The sequence below is a fragment of the Dermacentor variabilis genome, chromosome 3, assembly GCF_050947875.1.
Source record: "Dermacentor variabilis isolate Ectoservices chromosome 3, ASM5094787v1, whole genome shotgun sequence".
Lineage (NCBI taxonomy): Eukaryota > Metazoa > Arthropoda > Arachnida > Ixodida > Ixodidae > Dermacentor > Dermacentor variabilis.
The window spans coordinates 53951286-53976771 of record NC_134570.1 but is presented as its reverse complement, the minus strand read 5'-3'; the positions used below and the strand labels follow the sequence as shown (position 1 = coordinate 53976771).

The window sequence follows — 25486 nt, the reverse complement described above, 5'->3', positions numbered from 1 at the left end:
ATTTGTTCAAACCAATTCTTCATGTGTTGCAGTGTCGAAGCGCCTTCGACCACAGGTAACGTGTAGTAGCTCGTATTGAAGGCGACTGCACGTAAGGTACAGTACGCACTCTTGCTAAATAGAGCATCTAAAGAGTTAAAAAACATGCGTGTCGCGAAAAAGTGCCTGGCAGTAATTACACAGATTTATCGATGCGTAAAAAATAATCCGAGGATTTCAGCGCATAGCCATGGTGTAAATGATGGCGGAGTAGTGATTAGGTAACCTATTTATCAGTGAACCGTGCTGCCAATCTCAGGCTAGCCTTCCGTCCCATGTTATCAATAGACTTCCTCTTTGTCACTGCATTGTAGACCATACCGGCGAAACATAGCGCGAAAAAAATGAGAGAAGAGAAAGAAACACGATTTAAAAAATATACGGGGTTTTGCGTGCCAAAACCACTTTCTGATTATGAGGCACGCCGCAGTGGAGGACTCCGGAAATTTGGACCACCTGGGGTTCTTTAACGTGCACCTAAATCTAAGTACACGGGTGTTTTCGCCCCCATCGAAATGTGGCCGCCGTGGCCGGGATTCGATCCCGCGATCTCGTGCTCAGCAGCCCAACACCATGGCCACTGAGCAACCACGGCGGGTTTAGAAACATGATTAAGGTGGTCTAAAGTGGTATAAGGTAGACCGATATTATTTCCACAACATAGCTGTACACAAAGCCCTTTGCCCACTATAGTCTTAATGCGTCCTTTTGAGATGTGAAAGCGCGCTTCCAGAGGCAAAATAACGTGTAACATCTATAAGGACTGCATAGCGTCAGTGGTGCTTCTATTTAGACTACTGGTAACTTATTTTTGAGGGCTTCAAAACATAATGATATAGTACGGCAAGAAACTGAGATTTCGTGTATGTATGATATCGTAAGACGGAGGCCCGTTCTGCATTTTGTCTGTGGCTGTATCTTGTCGCTAAAGGTATTATTTTAGCGCTAACGGGAAACATCATAATTTCGTGTTTTTTTTTTTAGGCCGAGTTTAGCGCCGCGAAGCGGCAAGGACGAAGGTGGAAAGAGTGTTGCACTTATTGCAATGTGGTTGTCACGTGTGTAGATGACGTAATCGCGCATCGTTTTTGCGGTTCATATTATGCTGTTTATAGCCTAAAAAGAAAGTTCCAGTTCGTCACTTCAGATTTCAAACAATTGCATCTGAGAGGCGTCTTGGGTTAACTTGCAGTCTCTTTTATTTTGGGGGGGGGGGGGGGGAAATCAACAGCTTCGGATCGGCGGAGATAAACATTCATATTTTGATTCTAATTCTACTGCTTAATGGCTATCGAGGCTGCCCACTTAAGGCTGCGTCTTTTGGTAAGAAAATTAATGCTCACAGAAGATGAATGAGCATTTCGCAATGGTCAGCCAAAGCTTGTTCTTGACCAGCGTCGATGCTCCGGTGGCTGTGTCGTTCCGCGGTCCAGCGCGTGGTCAGCTGTCCCTATTTATTAATGCGAAACCATTATATGCATAACGAAGAGGAAAAGCCGGCGTCCGTTATTATCATCCACTGGTACCAAAACCCACGTGACCAAAGTGATGACGTCACGTTTCCCAGAAATGCTGCGAAATCCCCCGATGAACAGCCACCGCTTCGGACCTGTCCCTCTCCCAAAGTTTTATTAAGGTGGATTAAAGTGAAATAAAGGGAATTAATCTGGATTAAAGTGGATTAATTTGGATTAAGGCTGGTACAAATTACAGCAAGGTAGATTAAGGTGGATTAAGGTCCAGATTTAATTTAAGGGGATAACTTGGACAAGTGTTGTTGCTTTCGCATTCAAATTACGTAAGGATACTTGGGTGACTGTCAATTTCTTGTCACCGGTGGCCGCATTTTGAGTATGGACGTTATGCAAAAGCGCGCGTGTAAGAGTTCAGGCGCATCAGAGAACCGAGGAGGGAATCAATTCAATGGCAATGATACGGCCATAGAGAAAGTTGGTGCGGTGCTCCGTCAAAACAGTTAAGTGTCTGCCGATTAACATTCTCATTCTCCCTGGTAGTTTATTCTTGTTTATTATTTCTCCGCATATGACTTCAATGAAGTGACTAGTTCAAGTAGAACTTTCTTTAGTTTTCTAATTGTAGAAGTTATTGTGCACATGCGCGCGTGTGTCTGCACGTAAGAGAACGTGTAGCGTAAAGACCAGACGATGAACAAGACGGTGCGTTTACGAGTTGAACATTTTTTGATAGAAAGAGACCTACCGAAGTTTGCCTGCGGCAGCAATGATTGTTGAACAGCTAACGTCGCGGTGTAGTTTGTCGTGCGAATAATGTTTGCCACTTCAAGATGAACTAAGCTGATGTGAGAGAGCTTGCTCTATGTGCCAGGTTTTTAATCAACTTATTTCCGCTGAGTATGATCACCCGTCATATTTTGTCCTGCGCAATTAGTATTATGTTGTTTTTTTTGTCTGTTGAGTCTAGCGCCGCTGTCTCTTTGCTCTCGTCTGTCGTCCTGCTCAGCTCATAGGCTTCACCTCCGCGCATCGCTGAAACGCTTGAATGCGATTCGACTAATCACGCCGGTACACTTAACACTACTTTTTTGTACAGTCTGTTCAAAGAGATTACTAAGAGTACCTTTACTTTTGTTCATTTGTGCTTATTTATGCTAAACCTAGTGCTGTTTGTGCTTACATTGTAATATTCCGCACCACTCCTTCGCAAGAAATCGATTAGGCAGTTTGTATAATGTATATTCGATGCTTTTGGCTAAGTCTAAAGATTGTCTATACAGACACTCTCCGTACTCATGTTTCTAAAGACTAACATCTATGCAACTTTCGACTCCCCTAACGCTATCTGACTGTGAACCCTAACAGAGACAATAAAATCAGCTTGTAACTTCTTTCTTTACACACTGTATGATATTACTGTCAAAGGAACAAGCCTGCAGAAAACTACCACCATTTCGTCGCTATACATTTTTCTCATTTTATTTATGTATTATATGGTGCAAGATTTTATATAGTTTGCTTGACGTTTTTTTTTTTAATCTCATATCGCGTAATAACCTAGCGAGAAGGAGCAGCCTTCAACAGCATGGGGTTTCTTTACGCATATTCACAACTATATTAATAAGAGCATGCAAAACGGTCCGTACGAAGTGGATAGACAATCTATAGATTACCTAAATGCATTTTTAAACAGTTGCGGCCATTAGATAGTCGGGTTAATGCCCCAGACAACGAGTTTTCACCTTAGCCCCTGATGCGGGGTGCTGCACAGACTTGCCAGCTGGAAGTAAGGAAAAACGTGTAAAACGAAGTATGTAATGGACTATTGTTTTCTGGACTACACATACGTTGTCCATCGCACAAGTTTTTCCCGACTGCCATCTTTGCAGCACAACTGATACTGCAGTCGATGGACGAGAGCATCGACCCGTGCCAGGATTTCTACGGTTTCGTGTGCAACAACTGGATGCGCAACAACCCCATACCGGACGAACGGGCCAGGTAAGTAGAACTTGTCGCTGGGCGAATTGGTTGGGATCTAATGAATACATTGTTGCGCCAAAAAAGGAAAATAAAGACTGGGAGGGAGAGCGCTCGATCTGTCCGTTTCATACTCTCCCTCCCAAAATCTGTATTTTCCTTTTTGGCGCAACAATGTATTCATTCGGGCCAGGTAAGGCTGGCGGACGTGAAATACCGGCACCACGAGCAGCGATCGTGTGGGTTAGCGTTGTACCGGCTAAGCACAATCAATGCCAGAGCTTCTTCAATGACATCGTGATCGTCAGCCTATTCTTAGGTTCACTGCAGGACGAAAAGGCATCTCTCGGCGATATCGTGTTACCCCCTTTCTTGCGCTAGATGATTCCAGCTAAGTTATGTCGTCAAATTTTTTTCTGATTTCGTTACACCCCGTAATTCCCTAATTCTCGGCCGTCCTCGACTGCGCTTCCTTTTCCTTGGCTCCCATTTTTTTTAAACTCTAATAGACTTTTATACATTAACTAGTTCGAGATCACGTGCCAGTGGCTAAACTAGCCATATAGACTGTTTCAACGCCGGGCAGAGTGATTGTCCAGTAGTGGAGGGGGGAGGGAGGCGGAGAGTGTACTGATTGTCTCGTCACCTGCAGGGACCAGAAAGAACGAGAGATGAAACGGCACTTTTGGTGCACAGAGTTAGGTTTTCTGATGACATTGGAAAATTCCGAGGCTTACTGAGGGCGTTGGCTGACGCAAGGCAGATGTAATTTAAATTCGCTTGGAGATTCTTCCGCATTGCGGTAAACATGATGATAACGATCGTGCTTCCATATTGCCTATCACGCCGTGTGATGCACATAAACAGCTGTGCGCACGCCCCGTTTCTGCGTCTCAATTTCACCCGGAAGAGCGTTCACTCCTCGTTTACTCTTCAGCTCATGTCACTTTCTTTTTTGTTTCTCTCTCTACATCTTACCGTCTCGCCTGTCAGTTTCCACTTCCTCGTCCTTAGCGCTGCATTCAGCTTTCCTTTGGAGCCTCCTTGTATGCGCGAAAGTTTATGTCGTGTTTGCGTCCCACACCCGGGAAGAGGCAGATTTACTATACAGCGTCGTTCCCGAGTAACTTTGTTTCCTCCTCAACGCGAACAACAGCTACGACCGAGTGCCTCGAAGCGTGCGTAACTGATCTGTTTCTCGGGTTTCCTCCTTATTAGGATGCGCGCTGAATTAAAGAAGAGCATGGTTTGTAGTTACGTACGCCGTGTTTATACAACCCACGCTTCTCCCCCCGCATGCAGAACAGGCTTTGATAGTGCAAATGATAGCGGGCCGAGACTACGCACATGCACAGACCTGCGAGGCGTAATGTCTCTCCCTCTTCCTCTCTCTCTCTGTTTGGCGCACGTTGCAATAACTTACTTCGTGTTGTCTAAGCGGCAGTCGCGAAAGTTTTCTTCATATGCACGCTTTTTTTTTTTCGTGACAAGATTTGTAGTTCAGGGGTCGAGCTCGCCAAGCGTTTTGTTCGTAAGAGCCTTTTTCCGGCCGTCTTCGCTAATAATATGTCCATTATCCCGGTTTGCTGGGGACGTCACTCATGAACTGGCGTAAGAACGTCGATTCTTTTTCTTTTGTGAATATGGGCTCAGGAGAGTGCAGAGTAAACGCCGGTAGCCACGCAATCTTGTTCAGAGAAAATATTAACGCTCGACATAATACGCGGAGTCACTGAGACGTGGGAATAAATTTATTAAGGACGCAACAGGGTTTTAATATTCTTGGCAGAACTAAGTGAAATGGGGCAGGCGGTTTATGGCGTAGAGGTGATAAGATGGCGCATAGTGGCTTGATGTTGTGTGGAGGACGGTGGAGGTGGACATTGAGGGACAATACATTTGTAAACTTACTGGTATAGTGTGGGTTCCGTTGCTGCAAGACAGGTATAATTAAATAATTTTAGAAGGAGACTTTTTTCCTGTATAGTGCTGTAATATGCAGGGTAATGATGGCACAACGACGACGATAGTCAAGCGTGATCAGCTAATTTATTTTAGTGATCCATTACTTATGCCATTGCACAGGAATTGAAAATTCAGGAAGAGGTTACCCAGCGCGGTTCTGTTCATAATGTTTGTGCTAATTGCGGCACTTTTGTAAAAATAAGACTAGTAGCACAGCACGTAGGATGCTGACTACGTCGCACAACTTCCATGCGCGTTTTTACGTATAGGAGTTTAACGCGTTGAGACCGTTAAGAAAGAAGAATGTGAGTGAACTGTCAAAAATAGATCAGCAATCTTTTTCTAATGTCGTGGGCTTCGTGCTGTGCGTTGAGACAATGCCCAAAACTAATTATTAAAATTTAACAGTCTTTGCTTCTGTCAGCCCTCATACTTGCCTATCATTTCGAAGGCTTCATAATAAACGATTTGCTACACTTCCAGCGTAATCACTTCCATCAGTCGTGTTTCGTCACGCAGGAGCGAGAAAAACAGAAGAAACTGCATCTGCATCCAAGCTAATCGCGCAGACGATATTTTCGTGGCGGTGTCAGACCACGGCGTCGCAATGAGCGGCGCTAAAGCTCGAACAGAGACAAATTCTAAAAGAAAAAAAAAAATAGAGATCTACTGTTATCAGAGACTTCATCGTCGATCGCGCTTCGATTCGAAAACAAAGATTTTATAAGCTATATTCCGCAGATCACGAGCTTCTTCGTCGCTTAGAAAAATATTGTTGCTTTAAGTCCCTCCAAACAGGCAGCAATAAGCGCACTTGCTCAATCGCCCCAAGCATCCGCCATTTCTTGTTTATTTTCACTTACTTTTTTTCCTTTTTGGGCACTCATTTATCTTTGCTACTGCCTTTCCGTATTGCATCCCGCCGGCAGTCTCATCTCCGTCGCTCATTAGCATGGCGATCACGAACGACTACACTATAGAGGGTCTCGACGAAGAGGCGACGGCGAACAAGATCCAACCTGTGTCTCCTCCGTCTGCCCAACTTCGCAAGAACAGACGACACCTCGGCGCAACCAACGCAGCAGCCCATTCTGTGACCACAGCTTCCGCTAACCTTGAACGCCGCGCCGCCGTCTGGTAATATACCTCCACTGCAACGCCGTCGCCGCCGTCACAGACATGCGCGCCGCCCGAAAGAACCAGCGACCGGTCAGGCGCCCCAATACCTGCGTCACGCCGTTCGCGCATGCGCGCTCGTGACGCAAAGCCGACAGGGGTCCCCCAGCACGTGTGCTCATCGGCCGGCATCGCTCCGAGTGGTGACACTTTCTTGAACTTCTGCAAGTTTGCGTCAAAGGCAGCGCGGTTGCTTTCGATTGCGACGTCTGCTTATCTGAAGAGCAGACGTGCTGCGCCTTTGCGGTGGCGTAACGAGCGTAGGCCGTTCAAAGACAAAAAGGGCGAGAAAAAAAAATAGAGGGTGAAAGCATAGAGAAAGAAATTGAAATTTCTTTCTCTATGGTGAAGGGTTAGGGCCGAGGCCAATTGGGATACGAGAACATTGAAGAGAAAAGGTAGCGTCGAACGCCTGCGTAATGAGTCTCGTGCTGTATACAATTGATAACATTTGGTGCCCGTCAGAGGAAATCGCGCGGTGTGACGTTTGCTGAATCTTAAGACAGTATGAGCACGACCTCAAGACGACGCAACCGGCTCAGGTCGCGGATAAGTGCGTCCTGATAAGCATAGCAGTTTGGACTTTATAGCGTCTTTAGAAACATAGCGATAGCTCCAATTGCAACATACAGTGATCACGTCACTGAATTTTCTGCCGAACGATTTCATAGGGTTATACAATTAAAACTCCATCTAATGAAACCCGATTTAACAATGTTCCCGACCTAACAAAGCGAGTTATTTCCATTCCCTGGCAGGTATCCACAGGGTCAATCTTGTCTCTAACCCGAACTAACGAAACCAACTTGGCCGAACTCGATTGAACGAAGTTCTCGCTGAAATAAATGAGCAAAAAAAGCTCTAATTTCATTCTAATTTTGACACAGACGGGTTTTTCTTCGAGCATACTCTCTAAAGCTATCGTGTTAAAACATCTAGGCGCCATGATCACATCCCTAGCTTTATTTTGACGAGGCTGCACGCCGCGCCAGTGCACGGGACAGCGCACTCAACACCGGTTTTGTAAGAACCGGTGTTGAGTGCGCTGTCGGTGTTGGTGTTGGTGTTGGTGTTGGTGTTGGTGTGCGCGGTGTCGGTGTTGAGCGCTGGTTGCTTTCGTTATTTCATGGTTTATGCGACAGGTTGCTGGATTAGCAGCAAATACAATGTAGCGGTAGCTTTCGCGTGTCGCTACGGTACAATGTTTAGAGTTCGAAGGACTGAAAAATTCCTTTCTTGATTTTACGAACCCCCCGATTTTACGAAATAATTCGAGCGTCGTCATCACTTTGCTAAATTGAGTTGCAACTATGTAGCTATACCGGACTACAGAAGAGGAAACAGGATGGTCGTATGAGAAGCAGGTAGTGGCACAGGGGGCGAAGGGCGGGCGACTGTGAGGACCCCGAATGAATGTTTTTGGCGCTTGTGCATAGCATCACAGACCTCATTGCTTAAAGCTGAAAAGTGATACATGGCCTGCCGGATATGAGAGCGATGCAGGCGTTGTAACGTAACTAGCGACGCGTCATGCGTCAAGAAAAGAATGAAGTTGTTGCGCAAAGGAAGGGATTAGCTTCACCAAGTGGCTTGTGGTGTCCCCGGAAAATAAAGAGGACGATTTGCGTAGGTCATACTATACGTAGCGCAGTGTAGTGTCATCTTCTTTTTTTAACGTTTTAATTACGCGAACGAGCGTTTTCCTGTTTACACTCTCAGAAATTATCACCTTACTGGAGCGGCGGATAGTTAAGAAAAAAAAAAGGGGAAAGCCCCAATTTATACAGGTCTCGAGTTTTCAGGAAATATCGCGATGTCCACATGCCGTGTTGGTTTAGGTTTCTGATCACGAAGTGCAATAGAGGAATATAGGCGAGATGATGGGCGACGTGCTCTGAAACATTGAGTAGGCGTAATAAAATCTGTAGTTAGCGAGGCGGTAAGCTTGCACTCGGTGTCGTATATATACAATGACGGATTTGGAGCCACGCGGGGAGCCGTTTACACTCTTTGCAACTGACTCATGAGCTGCTTTCGTGCCTACTAACGAAGGCTTATTAAAAAACCGAAGCTCCCTACGAGGGGAACGTACGATACTTGCAGCCAGCACACACGCGATGAAATAGGGCAATGCGCCGCGGTTAGTGGCATTGTTGAAACCACTTGCCGTTATTTTTGTCAATGCCCAAGCGTTGTGGTTTCATATGCAAAGCAACGCTCTGTTCAGTACTCAGACGTGTTTTCTGTCACGACGATCTCACTTTCCGCAGAGGCTGTGCCACTTAAAGCACTTATGAACGCACATGTTTCGAGCGCGATAGTGGTTTTGTAGATATTTTCAGCAATAAATGTCGGGAGAAGGTCAGGAAACCACTATACGGCCGCGATTTAGAAAGGCAGCTGAAGTGGAGGCACGGTGATGGAGCAAGAGCCATCTATACGGACTCCGTTTGTTCATTTTCGTTTTACAACCATGATGAGCAGTCGAGAAGGATCTTGTTATTTGGAACAAAGGCTTGTCAGATGCCCGCGAACATACCTCCCACGGTTCGCAATTCAGCCTGTTGAGCGCGCAAAGAAAATCAGAGGGAAACCACAACGACATTCGTATAGTCATGATTCCTCCGCGCTCAACGTTTTGTCTTGATGATCACCGACTATTTCAAATGCGCGTTTCGAAATATATTATTTCCTCGCGTTCAAATGCCCTTATAATTGTTGCGGTAATAATTACAGCCACCTAGCGCAAAACAGAGGCAGTTCGAGATCGCCGCGAAAAACCTTCGTCCTGCAGTGGATATAAATATAGGCCTACAATGGTGATGGTGATGATGACGATAACGGTCACGATAACCGCGCTAAACCGAGTGCATGCAGTAAAATAAATGTCGTTATTGTTACCGTCAGTGGGAGAAGCCTCAGTCTCGCATTGCTAAAGTGGTATTCTGAGTCTAACACGCATACGGTATGGTTCGCTCTTAAACAGAATACCTAATCAGGTGGCCTAAACGCACCATAAGCTTCATAACAAAAGGTAACAAAAAGGAAGGAAAAAAGAAAGAGCGCTATATGTGACGTGTTGGCCTGAAATACTAAAGACATATAGATGGTAAAAAAAAAAAGCAAGCAAGCAAGCTTGAGGGGAACCGAGTCTTCTTTCAGGAGAAGATCCCATCGTTGTCGCGGTGCGCTAAGGCATCGTTAACGGCGTCGCCATTAGCACCCAGATACGGTAGCACGGGTAGAATGAGGTACATGAAAAACCTCGGTGATGACTCAGGCCGTGAAAAGCGCGCGCGAACGCACGCCGATAAGACTGATGGCTCTTCTAGACGTGATTTGCTGCCACGCGAGGTCAGAGGTTAGAGTGAGACAGAGAGAGAGAGTCAAAGCTATACATACGGAGTACGCACAAAAGACGCGTCGGTCTCTGTCTTGCACCGTCGGCGCCGTCATCCGCCGAAAAGAGGAGGAGCGATTAAATTAATTCGCACCCGTACACGGCGAAGCGGCACGTATCTCGCGAGCTTCCTGCGATACGCTAATTGGCTTTCCTTCCTCGACTGGGTGGAGAAGCTGTCAAGGCCGAGGATAACGAGCGATGATTCTATGCGGGCCTCTGTGTGACTGGCCTTCTTCGCTTGCGTGATGCGGAGTCTGGGTTATCCCGCGTCAGTGGGGGGGCTATTGCAGTTGTCGCTTCTGTTGGTGCTCGCGTGTTTTTCAGTTTTTTTTTTTTACAATTTCTTTCTACGTTTCCGTGCTTCGGTCTGTGGCCGTCATAAAATTCAGCGTGGGCGAAGCAGACCTTAGGCCTCTTCTCTCTCTCTTTTTTTTTTACTTCTCAAGTGCGCTATTATAGGAAAAGCCGGACTCAGTAAAACGACAAAAAATTGGGCTAGTTGCTTTTCCTTCATAACCTAATATGCGGAATTCAACTGACTAAAGCTAATAACAACGATAGGGCACGTCAGACAAGGACGCGGAGTGCTAGCCACGCACCGACTGGTGGTACGATATTTTTTTTTTTCGTTCTTCTTTTTGCGATCTGTCGTCCTTGTCTGGTGCGTTTCGTGGCGGTTTACTAGTTTTACTCAGTTGTGCCAATCGCATTACGGGATGAAAGCTGGATTACTCGAATGAGGCTGGGTCGTGCGACAGATTGTCGTTTCGTTCGAAAATGTGTTTTCAAGACGACATCTACTAAACCCGCGGTGCGTCGTGCTGTGACGGAGCGTGAACGCCTGTACGGCGACGATACGCGCACAGCCGTTTCGTTATTAATTAAGCGGCATTTCCCAAATGGGTGGCTGCGATTTGGCTAATAACGACCACGGCGGTCTGCTCTGGAGAACATGTCCTAGCGTGAGAATGTTTCCGCGAATGCGCCTGTGCAGTTGTTTTCCACCAATACTCGTTTTTTTTTGGGGGGGGGAGGCGGGGGGGGCCGAGTTGGTTTATCTTGAAACGTATGGGTAACAGCACAAACAGACGACCACAAGAAGGGAGACGCGTACATGCAAGTGCTGTGTGTATGTGTCTCCCTTCTTGTGGTCGTCTGTTCGCGCTCTTACACATACGTTTCAAGTTGCTTTCCATATGGTATATACGGGGTCTCAATGAGACTTTGGGAACTGAGAGTTTAGCGTGTGTTTCGGGGCACACCCCCTATGGGCGCACGCTCCATTTTGGGTATTTGTGTGGTCCCAGTGCAATGTCACATTCCTCAGCGAACGCATGAAATGGCGTGATAGGCCCCCAGTCATGCTAACTCCAGCTTATTATAAATGTAAACGTCTCTCTCTCTCTCTCCCGCTTCTCTCTGTCTATTTTCTCGATACAAACTGAGAGTGAAGCTGTTGCGTTTTCACGAACCCTCCGTTTAGAGCGGGCTATGGTTTCTGTGAAACAATCAAGAACGTTAGAGTAAAAAGTAATGTCCTCCTTTTTATTTCGCGAGAGATCATGAGCAATGCTATCATTACTCTAGTCTATTCCACCCTACTACAGGCGATCAATAAGACGGCGACAGGCAGTAAAGAGGAGGGAGAGGCATAGGTGGTCCTGCATTCCAGGGGAGGCTTATTTAGAAATTTGTCGAAACAGGACGGCACCGGAAATCTCCCAAGGTCTATATATTAACGCAGAGGCCTTGGAAATCAGACGGTATTATGAGAAAGCAAGTATAATTTCTTTTGTCATTTGCATGGTCAATCTATTACTAAAGCCATTACTGGCTAAAGCTTTTAATTGGGTGAGTGAGCAAACTGCGGCATCGGAACTCGCGGTTAACGCGCAAAACAACCATTTTGTGCGAACGAAATGCAGAAGCTGAGCTCGAGGCATTGCTTTTGAACTTGCGCACGTAATGGGATGCTGCTGAATCATGATATAACGAGCACGTATATTAGGAATCATCGGATATAACGAATTTAATATAAAATGTTTCTCTAAGATTGAAGCACGCGCAGCGAATATTGAACGTAACACAGGTATTTTCGCGCCGGCTGCGCCTTGAAACAGGTTTCGCACCACTGAGCATGTGGTTTTGAAACCTTTATTTTGTTCATTGCAGGTTCAGCAAGTTCGATCGACTGCGGCTGAAGGTGCTTCACCAACTCAGAGGCAAGTTATATCTATAGTGACATATTGTATTCACCAGTATAAACGGCTGCAAAGGCCATCTATCAAAACCTACGTGTTTAACTTGACGCCCTTTTTTGTTTTGTTGCTCCCTGGACGTTGACTTCAAAGCGCGTATTTATTGTCGCAAATATTGTCGCAATATTCAGGTGCATCTTATTTGTTTGCGACGTTTTATTACCCTTATAGAATCGCATTGCACTTGTAGCGCACGCTTCACAATTTACTTCATGCGTTCTCAACGCGTTACACAAAGGAAAGTTTGTATCTCCTATGTATATAAATGCTCATAATACCATGCCACCGGACAAGCAAAGGTTGACACAATGTGTTTCTTAATAATTTCGAATCGTCGTATATCTTCCTTAAACCCGAATATAGGTATGAAACATAAGAGCTTTTTAAGGTGGTTTTTATTGGTTACTGTTATCTTACGAACGTGAAAAACAATTTTTTAGATGTATATACCACGGTTAGACGCCAAAAGCTGCACCTCCGTGTACGTGAACAAAATATACCTATCTCCTCATGTTTGCTATGGTAAAAACTCCATTTAGTTGCCTAAACGCAGAGACGAAGATGGAACTATGTGTAGTAGATTGCCATGTTGCTTCCGCGTCCGGTATTTTCACGCAGCCTCAGTGATATCGAAACATACCTCAAGGTTGCTTTCCGAGGTCTGGGGCGAAACAGAGTTCTAGATCAATGTAGTGTCAAATTTCTCGAAACGCGTACAGTTACACACACTCCTGACCCAGAGTGAACATCCTGCATAATCAAATTCGAGTGCATTTAGACAAAGAAGTTGACAGCAATGAGTTATCCATTAACGCGACACAGTTCTGCTGCGGAGCCAACGCTGAAAGTTTCATTGTCACTTAGCCTCCGCGGTGGCTACAGTTATGCTCGGGGTGTCGATCAAGTGTTCCTTCGGTAACAGCGAGAACAAAAAGCGCAGAAAGTTGTTTCGCATTACCTTGCTCTCGACGCTCGTCTTTTAACCGTACGACTGTTATACCGGGGGGAAAAAAGCAGAGAAACGGATGTTTTCAGATAGCAAGCGGCCGTCGTTGACACAAAGAACAGCCATCCTGCAGGGCTGTCATATGCAGGCAAACTGCTTTGCTGTTACCGCCGAGCCGTGTGCACACTTCGATACACTCCCGAATCAGGCTATCTTCGCACACACGCCTAAGACCGTCGGCATCTGCGTCTGTGAAGGTTTCCTACCGAAAGTCTTCCTTTCTAACTCCCCATACCGTACAGTTTCCTTCAAAAATTACCAGAACAAATTACTTGACGCCTTTTCTTGTTATATTGCTAACTGAACCTTGACTCGAGAACAATTCTTTCCTGCACCATTTCCGCATACTGAAATATGTCGCGCACTTCGGTATGTTCCAGCATTGCAGCACAAACGAGCTCACCAGTACGTGTAGTCTCGTTCTCTTTAAAAGGAGACTGCAGATTGGCTGCAGAAGTGTGTATATGCACGCCGCTGACAGGGAGGTCGCGGGTTCCCTTTCCAGTGCAAGTGGCCCCATCGCATAGCAACTTCTGATATTTCAGCGTTAAGAAACGTGACCACTTAATACGAAGTGAATGGCATCTCCCCAAAATCCTGGAATCAAATTGGGCCTCGAGACACCAGGAAATATTTTGAAGTACACAAACTAATAAGCCCCTGTCACACGGGAAGATTCAATGTCATTCGAACTGAATGTCATTCGCATATAATCCCACTAATCGGGATTTACGAGGGAAAATTTAGTGTCATTCGAATGGAATGACATTTGCCATCGAATGAGTTAGGAGAACTCATTCGCATTTGATTTCGAACCGAATGTATAGTCTTGACCCCAGATGGACAACAGCGACACGCAACGCGAGAAAATAATGCGCGCATCAGCAAAGTCAGAAGATATTTTTTTTAGACTTGTAAAAAGGATTAATTATTTTTGCCGCGATGATATTTTCACCACGGGCTGTGCTCAAGCGCTATTACTCTTTGCATCAGGAGTCTGTCGCGGCGGTCGGCCATATTAGATGTGTTTGTTTAGCAACGGCAGCAGTGGTGTTGTGTACTCTCGTGGTGGTTCGTCGGTGTTTGACGCGCGGTGCCATGGCTACAGCTGCAGTGGCTGCGGACCCGAAATAAAATCTTGTTCCGGATCGTCATTGCTATCATTTGCGAATGCCATTATACTTTACTGCGTAGCACCGCAAGAGACCGAATTGCACTCGATGCATCAAATGCCATTCGATGCGAATGACATTAAATCTTCCCGTGTGACAGGGGTATAACGTACGAGCGCTGCCACTGCCGTGCAGGCGTATATCAGACGGCACCGGTTCATCGGGCAGATCGGATGACGACGAAAAGTTTGCTGATCGAAAGTGGCTAGTACGTGCTAGTTTGCAGCTTATGCAGCTTTAACTCTCAATTTCGGCTCGCTCACGCTTGACACGCAGAAAATGACCAAAATGCGTCGTTTTTTTTTTTTTTACTATCATCGTAAAAAGAAATACATTAGTGAACGGGTGCGGTTCAAGAGCGGTATAGGAGTCGTCATAGGGATGCCATCTGAAATTGTCGATGCATCGCTTACGCTTCGACAGCACACGGTGAAGAATCTACAGCATCGTGTCCCGTAAACACTTTTTTTTTTCTTACACGCAGACATCCTGGAGAAGGCGCCGTACAAGGTGGATGACCAGAACGTCACCGACCAAGTGGTGCTCGCCTACCACTGCTGCACGAACGAATGTGAGCCTGTTTCCGGCGCTCGCGTTGTTCCTGCGCGCGGGAAAAAAAAAAAAATACGCGGAGGTGAAACATACAGCTAAGCTACGCACACTCGGAGAAAAGATTGCGCCCTTTCGGAACTTGTGTGCCCCTCACTATAATCGTCGCCTACCACGTTGCGCGTGCTTCTTTTCTTTTGCTTCGAGGTCAATAACGGCATTCGCGTTATCACCGTCACATTAGCATCCTTGACAGGAAAGGTTTTGAAAGGACGCAGATCTTTAAAAAAAAAAGGCGAGGCAAGCAAGGCAGCCAATAATTATTATTTGGGGAGAAGATGTGTAACGCGTCCCGGAATATGACAGAGTGTGTATGTTCTTTTTTTTTGCGTAGTTCACAGATAACATTTTCGATCTAGCGCGTGTCTCTCTTCTATGAAGGCCAGAATCATGGTACACTAGAAGTTGGCGAAAAAAAATCAGACGCGGGACGGTCGCCATCTTACAACTGCCGCACCATTACGCTCTTACGTCAGACGTCGAAACAGCGACTGTGCGTGAGGTTAGGTTACTGTCGATGCATAAAAGGAGCTTTCGAAAACAAGTTGCTTCCATGCAGCGAAAGAGCGTCAGCACCACCGGAACGAGAATTCAATGGCATTCGACTTTGTCCTCCGAGACCAGGACGACGCGGTATCTTTGACGTCATGCAAAGACTTGATATCCACCGCTGTTTGGCATGATCGACTCACAATCGCAAATTTTTGTTTCCCTGTTTATTGACGGTCCTTTTGCGCGTAACAAACGCAGAGCAAGACCAGAGCCAGTAATTCAGCCATCAACATATATCTCCTTCGATCATTGCAACTGTAAGCATTCAATTGCGTGTTTTTTTTAAATCGCGATATCGATTATACACGGACGTGTCAACGCGCAAAAACGACGCCGTCGCCGTTGGCGTGCTGTCCAAATTGGTGCTTTCCCGTTGGACGGTGTACCCACAGCTCTCCCGGGGAGGTGTTTCGCCAGCAAAGGAGCCTATTTCGGTGTGCCAAATTATTGCTCTGGAACGTAAAATTATCGATTACTACGAAATAAAGGTTACCTCGTCCACGCTTTACTGGATAGCGCAACAGTTACTTCTTTTTTTTTGTCTGCAGGAAATTCGTAGTTCTACTTCTTTTCGCGCCGCCTTTCGCCGAAGTCTGCTTTGATGGCCGAGCGTGGCCATCAACGTGGCTTGTATGAGAACTCCGAAGCTTCCGTGTCAAATGATGACATGCGTGCATCATTTCTTTCTAATTCTTTCTTTCTTTCTTTTCATTATTACTACGCCTACGTGTGGCCAGTTATAACTTAAAGCAGTACGGACAAGATCCACCCACAAACACGTATAAGCGTACCCGTTCTTCAACTCTGAAAGAGGAGCCGAACCAGCAAAAGTCCAACCAGTACGGTTCGCTTACTTCACTGACGCCAAGCATGTTTTTGAGCGTTTAGAACAGCGTTTCTTTTCCTTCCTTTCTCTTTTTTTCTTCTTCTTTTTCTGTACAGATCTGTTTTGGTGTCACTGGCTTCAAGGGGAAACGCGAATGCAAATGTTACGGGTGACCCCGATGTGACGGCCCGGCCAAAGACAAATAGTTGAGCCTGAAACGGCGAGCCTTTATTTTCCAATTAGCTCAACACTTGCGTGAGAAGAGCAAAGTCATTAGGCTGTACCAGCTGGCGCGGCTCTCTTTCAAAGGTGGAGGTGCCGTTGCAGTGCGTTTTCTTTTTGTTTTTTTCTTTCCGAGGGAAGCTTGTATGTGATTGTTATAGGTTGGGACGACAATGCAACGCCGTGCACTTTGTAAACTTGCACGGCGTTGGTTTGGAGACATGCTGCCGGCGGTGGTCTTAGCTGTAGCGAGCGCCGGCCTCTCTGTTCGCAGTGCGCTATTTTTTTGTGTTCCCTCTCTTCTTCTTCTGAGTGACCGCGGTTCGCTAGCGCCGCTGAGGTATATGCTTCAGAGTCCATTGCAGTGGAGACTGCGCCGGCGAAATCCGAAGAGCTTGCAAGTGACGCGCGGGAAGCAGCGCGCTCGTTTTACACGTTTGTGACGTGGCGCCACCTCGATGGCTGCGCCCTCACGTGGCCAACGACGCACGCACCAGGCCACGCCTTTAGTGAGCGAGATGGCTGCGACGCGACGTGTGCAATGACGCACGCACTATAGGCACAACTTTTAGCCAACCAGAACCGCGGAGCCGCCGTGGCGTCGGAGAAGCGTGCTAGTCGCCCGCCCCGGACGCTCGGATTCGATTCCCACCGAGACCGAAACGTACCAAATTTTTCTTTGCAAAGCCATTATGTTACTTTGTTTACAGGCACCTCCCAGAGAAATTTGACGTCAATTCGAGCCTTTTTGGCGGGTTGTTACTCCTTGCGCCGTCCGCCATTTTTGGTACCATCGCTCGGTCACGCCGCCGAAGACGACGACGCCGGACCTTCGCGTAATGCGGCATATAATGCTTTCGCGTTAATAACGACAAATTAAAAAAAAGTGCTGATTAATTATGCAGCTCCCAACGCTCGTCATTTAACCGGATGTCTTTGATACCAGCGTAGCCGCAGAGAAATTGGTGTGTTTTCACATGGAGGGTGGCTGCCATCGCCAGATGGAACAGCTGCCAGTGGGTATAAGCAAATCGTTTGTTGTTACCATTGAGACATTCCCAACCGTCAACGTTAGAGAGGATTTGTTGACACGCCTAAGCCCTTGACCATCTGTGATGCGTATGAACGCTCGCTATACCTTAAACGGTTCCCTTCTAACGCCCCGTATATACCGCGCAGTTTCCTACAAAATATGTCTGGCCCCTTCTGGCGCTACCTGTTCATAGGAGCAGTGTGGCAGATCAGCCATCGTGGAAATGAGGGTCACTACCCGTATTTGCCTAGAGTTCGTTTTCTTGGCTTCAATTATCTTTGTCTCAGTAAGTTGATAACCTTTAACGACGTATTCCGTTACAAATGCAAAACGATTCGCAATGATTGCGCATGCGCGCGCGCACTCGTTGCCTTCGTGCGAATAGAATAATTAATTTCCTCGTAAATTGTGAAGAATATAATTCTTCGAAAATATCGCCGCAGGAACGTCTTAAGCAACAAGCTCGGCAGAATATACAAATAAACGTGCTACCTATTACTGCAATCGTACCTGCGCGGTCACATTCCCAGGGTTGCCCACAGTAAGATTATTGGAGTGTCCACGCTCTGAACCACCCACGAGTGTGTACCGGGATGCACAGCCACGTATGACTTAATGCGAACGTAGAAGACACACTTATAGCGGTTTAACTTGGACAGACACTGTTTACTATCAGGAAATAAGAAATATTTTGGAAACAATAGGCGTTAAGCTAGGAAATTGAAGGCAACGATGGTCCACGTCCTAGTATTCTTAATGTTGGCAAGTTCCTGTCATTATATGCATAGCACGTTATGAAGCGTTGCTTAATAAAAGCCCAAATGGAGCCTTGGGAGCAAACTAGTTTCTTCGCATGCAATGGACTATTCGTGAGAGTGCGAATGGTCGCTGTGTATAACCGATTTTCCTGAAGCCTTGCCTTCGGAAAGGTGGGTCCCTGGCCGAAACGTCGACACAGCAAGTAGCTCTTTCTTTAAACAAGTGCACCAACTTTTCAATCATAACCCTTGCGGAAACCGTAGATACCTCTCCCTTGAATTCTTATATTGTGTAACTAACGGCGGTCTGCTGCGGTCAACCGTCAGTGGCATTTCGTTCCCCGAATAGGCAGGACGTGTGTCGAATGAGCTCTTGACGAACATTTTGCATTGCGGTGAACGTGGTTTAACTCATGGATCCAGCAAATCAAAGAGATGCGACATAATGCTGACGCTTTTGTCTCGCGTTTACCGTTAAACCTTCTCCAATTTTTTTTTTTTTTTTGCCAGCACGGGTGAAAACACCGGCCTTGAACAACTACGCGCTGAAACATTGACTGCCGCGAATATTTATTCACGCAGGCAACGAAATGCTTTTCGCCTGTACACACATTGCGGCTTAAGCGGCAGTGTTTTCCGTGGTGCAATTTTCGTTCCAAACGACTGAGAAATTTTATATATCAGACCCTATGGTGGTTCATTCTTGAAACTTCGAGGAAAAAGAAAATGATTCTGAAAACAGCAATTGTGCGAAGTGGAATTACGAATGTCTAGGTATAGGCTGGGGATACAAAATTCATTTTCTTTCAACTCATTTCCGAGTTCTCATTTATTTCCCAAAAGTCCCTAACCATAATTTTTAATGCGCACTCGTTAAAATTAGTGGAAGTGTAGACCTTAGGCTCTGTATCTGTCGGGCACCGGACATACATGTTAGCAGCGCTCAAACGCCGCAGATCCGGTGTTTTCAAACTTGGGACACATTCTTACTGCCGTTTTCTTTAACTCCATTCCGCCTGCTTCCTTGCTTTTTTAACGCACTGTGATTTTATACGCCTAGATGAGGCACGTTCCAGGGCATCATTCACGCATTTAGGTACCTCGTTGCACCGCCTATATTCATATTTGTCATCCCACTCTTCACCCGCGGCCTCATACACGAATGACGAGCGGTTTAATTTACCCTTTCCTATGTCCCCTTCTCCAAGCGCAGGGTAGCAAACCGGACGTGCCTCTGGTTGACCCCTTTCCTCTATTCTGTCTCTCTCTCAACTAACCAAGTTCCGCCCTCGCGCAGCCATCAGCGAGCAGACCAAGTACGCCGCTTTGCGTACCATGCTCAGCAGCGTCGGCATCCACGACTGGCCCCGGCCCGTGGGTTGGCTGGAGGCGCCATCTTGGGAGGAGCTGTTCGTCCAGGCCTACACCAAGACCGGGCTCAGCTTCATCATGGCCACCGGCGTGGGCGTCGATCTCAAGAACACTTCCGTCTACGTCATCAGCGTGAGTACATATGGACCAGACAGAACTAGCAGCGCTTCTAGAGTGGGCAGCCATCATTTGCCGATGTGGGGGGAGGGATAGGGGGCTGTGGAAACTGGCAAGAAAGAAACACCCGCGATAACGCGCACTCTGTTCTTGTCCAGTTGATGGTTGTCAGTGTCCGCTCGCCATGACTGTGTTATCAGGTGCACCGTCATCAAACTGGCAACCACACGCGGACTGCGCAAGCAGTTGACGATAGGATCGAGATTAACAGCATGCGCTTAACTCGAAAGCGCTAAAATGGTGCCCGAGATGTGAAAGAATGTGACCCGGACTCACGATGATTTTATTTCGTAAGTATTCTCTGCCACTGGCGCGTCGCCTTCGCTAATGTGTCCAGCTTCGGGATTGGCTGTAATTATCTCTTACGAGCAAATATAGCATAAGAGATTTTTTGTGAATACAGGTCGTGGTAGACGCAAACCGTACTGATGCTTTCCTGCGCCCGATTTGCTACGATCATCCCGCTTGATGAAACAAGCACGACCACAACGTTTGACTTCCGGCTGCTTCAGCTTAACAGAGGTACACTGAAACAATTGCAAACAGCGAAACCTATTTGGGTACGCATTTAAACCAAAAGTTATTACGCCAGAACTGGTTGTAACCGTGACCGCCAGCCACACGTAACGTTGGACATATTATTAGCAAAGACTGCCGGCCAACGGTACACACCTCTTAACACAGAGTCCACTGTATAAAATTCATGTCAGAACGCCTTGCTAGCTGCCACATCAATCTGACCTCCAAAAGTAGGTCAAAGAGAGAGAGAGAAGAACGCAGAGAAAGGCAGGGAGATTAACCAGAAGTAGTTCCGGTTGGCTGCCCTGCACGGGAGGTAGGGTTAAGGAGGATAAAAAGAGAAAGAGGCTGGATGGGGGAGATAGAGAGAAAAAGAGAAAAGTAGGTCAAAAGTTTGCTTGCTCCTCAGCAGAGCAGCTACATACTCTAGCGCAATATATCCGCTGCGTACATACGTTTTAGACGCACGGTGGCAAAAAAAAGATAAAGAAACAGAACGGGGCTGCAACGAGGTCATTGGACAGCGTATAATCCAACCTGGAACTTTCACTCTGCTCCTATTGCAGTTCGATCAACCCGGCTTCGGGATCGGCCGCAACCAGCTGATCAACATGAGCACTCCCAACAACGAGCCCATCGTCAGGGCCTACAAGAAGTACATGGCGGGGTCGATACGCTTCATGCAGCCGAGCCTCAGCGAAAGCGCAGTCAACGCCGCCGTCGAGGACATCATCACCTTCGAGGCTAATCTCGCCAAGGTAATTAACACGCGCGTGGTCGCGAATTTCACACGTTCTCTCAGAGAAACTTCGAAACTCGACCAACGAGGCAAGAGCTAGCACATGACATCAATTAGCCGTCGTTCTTTTCCTCTACAGGATTCTTAATTGCGCAATAAAAAAAAAGAATGAGTTAGTCCACTATGACAAAGTTAGCAGCTTTTTCGAGCCTACGGGCTGTTGTTATAGGGAAAATTTGTCATATATGAACACAGAAGATTGAAAATAGCCCATAACCTCGGTATTACTCCATAGATACTGACTTATTTGACTCAACTGCCTTGCCGCAGTGGAGCTTGATCGAACGTTATGACAGTAGCCTTCGAGTGCTAGCACTCAAACTCATAGCATGGTAAGCAATGAATGCGACGAGACAGGCGTCATGTAGACGACAAATACATTGGGTGGTGTGTCGCGCATTGTTCTGAGTGTCCTGGATATCCTGGATCCAACGTCCAGTGTTCTGGATGTCCAGGATATGCTCAGGACATCCAGTGTCCTGGATGTCCTGAGCATATAATGTCCCCTGCCCTGTTCAGCTGGCCGCGCCGAACGCTAACAAACTAGAACAATTCTAGCGCGGGCTACCTCGTGGGCCAATGGTCCTATACTTCATTCTATAAATATCAAAAGCTCTCCTGAAGAAAGTCGGTGGCTCACAACACGCGGAAGAGAAGCGCGGCACAATTCGAAATCGCTCAGCTCACATCCAAAGAAAGTTCATTAATACGCGTAATAATATTTGCCGGCTTAGTATACGTTATTAGCACGAGCTTGGCAAACACAGCCTTGAAGAACGATGCGCTCACAAGACGCGTACAGCTGCTGAAGCCTTGACCCCCGTTGAATGGTGAGACGTATATTTTTTTTCCGCATTCGCTCCGACTTGCGCACGAGAAGGAAGTGCATGAAGGAGCCAGCTGAGTGACGAGCTTAGCTACGGTAGAAAAAAAAACAGAAAAAACAAGAACTAATTTCGGACGCTTCAAGGATATATGCCAGTACATTGCACGAACTTTCTTCCGGAATCCTGCTGCGCAAACAAAGACGGCAAAGATAGAATACATATAGAAAGAAAACACCACTAATGAATCATGGCTTCATGCGAAGAATCTTAGAGCAGGACACCTTCGAATTTTTTTTTCCTTGCAGCGCACGAGGTCTCCGGAAGATCGACGAGTATTCGACACCATGTACAACCGCCGGACGATTGCCAACTTGAGCGCGGAGTTCCCGCAGGCAAGTTCATTTCTCACCACTCTGGTCAGTTCGCACAGTGGGAGGAAACCGCTCCTGGAGACGGCGTTGCCTCGCGGTGTTGTTCTTCGCAGGTACACCGTCGTACGCTCCGGGCGGTCACGTATAGAACACGTCGAATGAGAATAAAAACAATAAGTGTTACGTAAGCTCTAATCGCTGCGCCTTTCCCTTGTTGTTGAAAGAGGAGGTGGGGGAAGGGGGAGTGTAATAGCCGAAGGGTGAAACGCTGAGCAAGAAAAATGTGCCTGATTTGTAAATTTGCCCCTTGAGCGCGTTTCATGATATTGAAGTTTAGCCCTCGTGTATGTTTGTGTATACGATCTAGAATGAAAATAAGAGGCTCCGGCTAGTTTTTATCTTAGAGATTTCTTAAAATGAAAATGGGCCTTCGAATAACAACTTCGCTTGTGCATGATTGCACAAACGTGATAGTTCCACGTTTGTATTATATAGTGTAGTGTATTGTCTCTTACACATTCATTGTATTTAAAGAATAATAAACTGAAACTCAAACTGAAAGTGAGAGTTTAGGGCATGCAGTTACTTAGGCCACAAAAGCCTACAGCGTTAGACTCATGTACGGCTTCTCCTTTTTTTTTCCATCTCTGGGAAAAAAGATATTTATTCATACGTTCACTTGTACGACAAAAATATTTAAGCCTGGAATTTCGCTAATATCATTAAATTATCTAAAATCGCAACGTAGTCACTCTGTTCTGTGCGGAAATCAAGACGAAGACGTTGAGAATAAAATGTCTTGTCTAAGGTGTACCGAAAGGTCATTTGTTTTATGTAATGGTAAACGAACGCGTGAATGCTACTTACAAAAAAAAAAGGCCGGACCAAGAGTGAAAGGTGTGTATTGAAAAAAAGACATCTTAAAAAAATATTATAGGCTGTCGTTGTTTGAGAAGTTAGATGTTGGGAGATTGGTCGTACGCTTCATTCTTAGGACAACGGTGCTGATGGAAGGAAACGCTGTTTCATGCAATAGGCACGAGCATTGGCCCCTTCTCCAGTGCGCACAGAGCGGCGCGATTTGACGCCGCTCATGCTAGGCTTAAGCTACTTAGAATAGTAACGCTAGTTGAGCTTCGAATTTGGCAGCAAATCAAAATCGCGACCGGTGTGCTGTTGCTTCTAGGTGGACTGGCTCACCGTACTGAACAGAATTTTCGAGCCAATCAACCTAACAATGACGGAGGAAGAAGGTGTTGTCATGAGGGAGCCGGAATACTACAATTCCACACTCGACTTTCTGAAGACGGTCGAAGGGTGAGTCCAAATACAACATCTCACTGCTGCTAAAAAAAACAAAAACAAATTACCCGTTCCAGTGACGTGGTTTTCCATGACCATACGGTTTTGTAGTCGGTGTAACTAAATACGACGGGAAGAAGTCTCGATGACGATATTTTCTCGTGCTTGCATTATTTGGTCAATTAGCTCCTGGCTGATTCACTACGCATCCGCTAACTTATGCTGTTTGTGTTAAACATAATCGACACCGTAGTTAAGTACAAGCCATGGCGGTGGCCTGTGTGCCTAATGTCTCCAGTCGTGTTAAAGCTTCTTCCCTCTCGATTTACACGTGGGGTATGCCATTTGGATCTATCGTGTGGTAGAAATTTTTATAGTTCTATCGGTTTGTTTATTTCTGTGCCACCATCGACTGTGTTTATGAGACACCGAGTAGGTCGTGTATCACGTGCGTGGAGCATGGTGGGCGCTTTTTTCGAAGCAATGTTTAATAGTTCCTTTTTCGGAAACCAATGTTTGCAGAGAAAGCTAGCGGCGAACCGGTTAGCATGTTACACAACAAACTAGTCTACCGCCTTAAGCTTGGTTACGCCGAGCGCCAATGAAATGACAAAGATTTGGTATTGTCAGTGCGACATATGAAAGTTACGTGGGCACTTCAGAAACAAGGTGCCTGAGCGTCACCTTTGTCGTCTAACATTTCGATAAGGTGATTGTTTGGGCATGTTGGTAGGACATGAATGCAGCTTTTTGCGCACAAGACGAGGACGAAGAAGGCGCTGAGACACACGAGTCATAGCCACGGCAAAAAAGAAAAAAAAATAGAAAGAAACCTGAAGTGCGGATTATTCACTTTAAGAAATTTTGTTAATGCATGAGGAACTTAATAGCCCAAAAGCGATAGATGACATTAATGGGCGTCGTTCAAAGCAAATATTTCGCGTAATTTAAAACTGAAGTTTTCTCCGACTCTTTCTATAACCAATTTACATGAAAGTCCGTCTATTTTGTTCCACTAAGTCTGTGCAAGAACTCGGTTAAATATGAAAAAAAAAAAGAAAGACACTCATCGCAGGTAAAACACTGGAGCCCAAACACAGAAAGCACAGGTTTAAAAAACGAGGACGCTCGTTTCTAAGCAAACTCTAGTTGAAAGCAAGCAAAATTAAATTAATATATTTCCGGGTTTTCACGAGCCAAAAGCACGACATGATTGTGAGGCGCGCCATAGGGCAGTACTCTGTATTAATTTTGACTACCTAAGGTTCTTTAACGTGCACCTAAATCATGTAAACACACGAGCGTTCAAAGCAAACACACATACTATACACCTTTTTTGCAACTGTCATGATAATACAAAAGAAACAAACAGTCAAGCAAAATAATAGACCCAGAATCTCATAGGAACGGCGCATATCTATGAATAGGGCTATAGCGTTGGGTTTGTTCGTAGCCGTGGATTCTGAGCTCATTACTGCGCTCTGTATACGGCATCGATTTGAAATTCCACCTTGTCCGAAGCAGTGCTACGTCAAAAGGAAGACTAGAAGGATAAATGCTTATGCCTTATGTCACATATTGCATCGAACAAAAACTCTGTTCACGTGCTTCGTGACAAGCTTATATGTCGCGAAATAAATCGGAAG

At 46.1% G+C, this 25486-nt stretch overlaps 1 protein-coding gene across 1 annotated transcript in view; it reads left to right on the top strand.

The window, feature by feature from the left end:
• LOC142575617 (neprilysin-1-like) overlaps positions 1–25486 on the top strand; it is a 99984-nt gene that overhangs the window by 55026 nt on the left and 19472 nt on the right. Inside the window, exons 4-10 of the mRNA XM_075685117.1 lie at positions 3404–3515; positions 12211–12260; positions 14959–15045; positions 19772–19977; positions 21108–21299; positions 22473–22559; positions 23725–23855. Coding sequence (XP_075541232.1) covers positions 3404–3515; positions 12211–12260; positions 14959–15045; positions 19772–19977; positions 21108–21299; positions 22473–22559; positions 23725–23855 — 865 coding nt within the window. The remainder of the gene's footprint in view (positions 1–3403; positions 3516–12210; positions 12261–14958; positions 15046–19771; positions 19978–21107; positions 21300–22472; positions 22560–23724; positions 23856–25486) is intronic.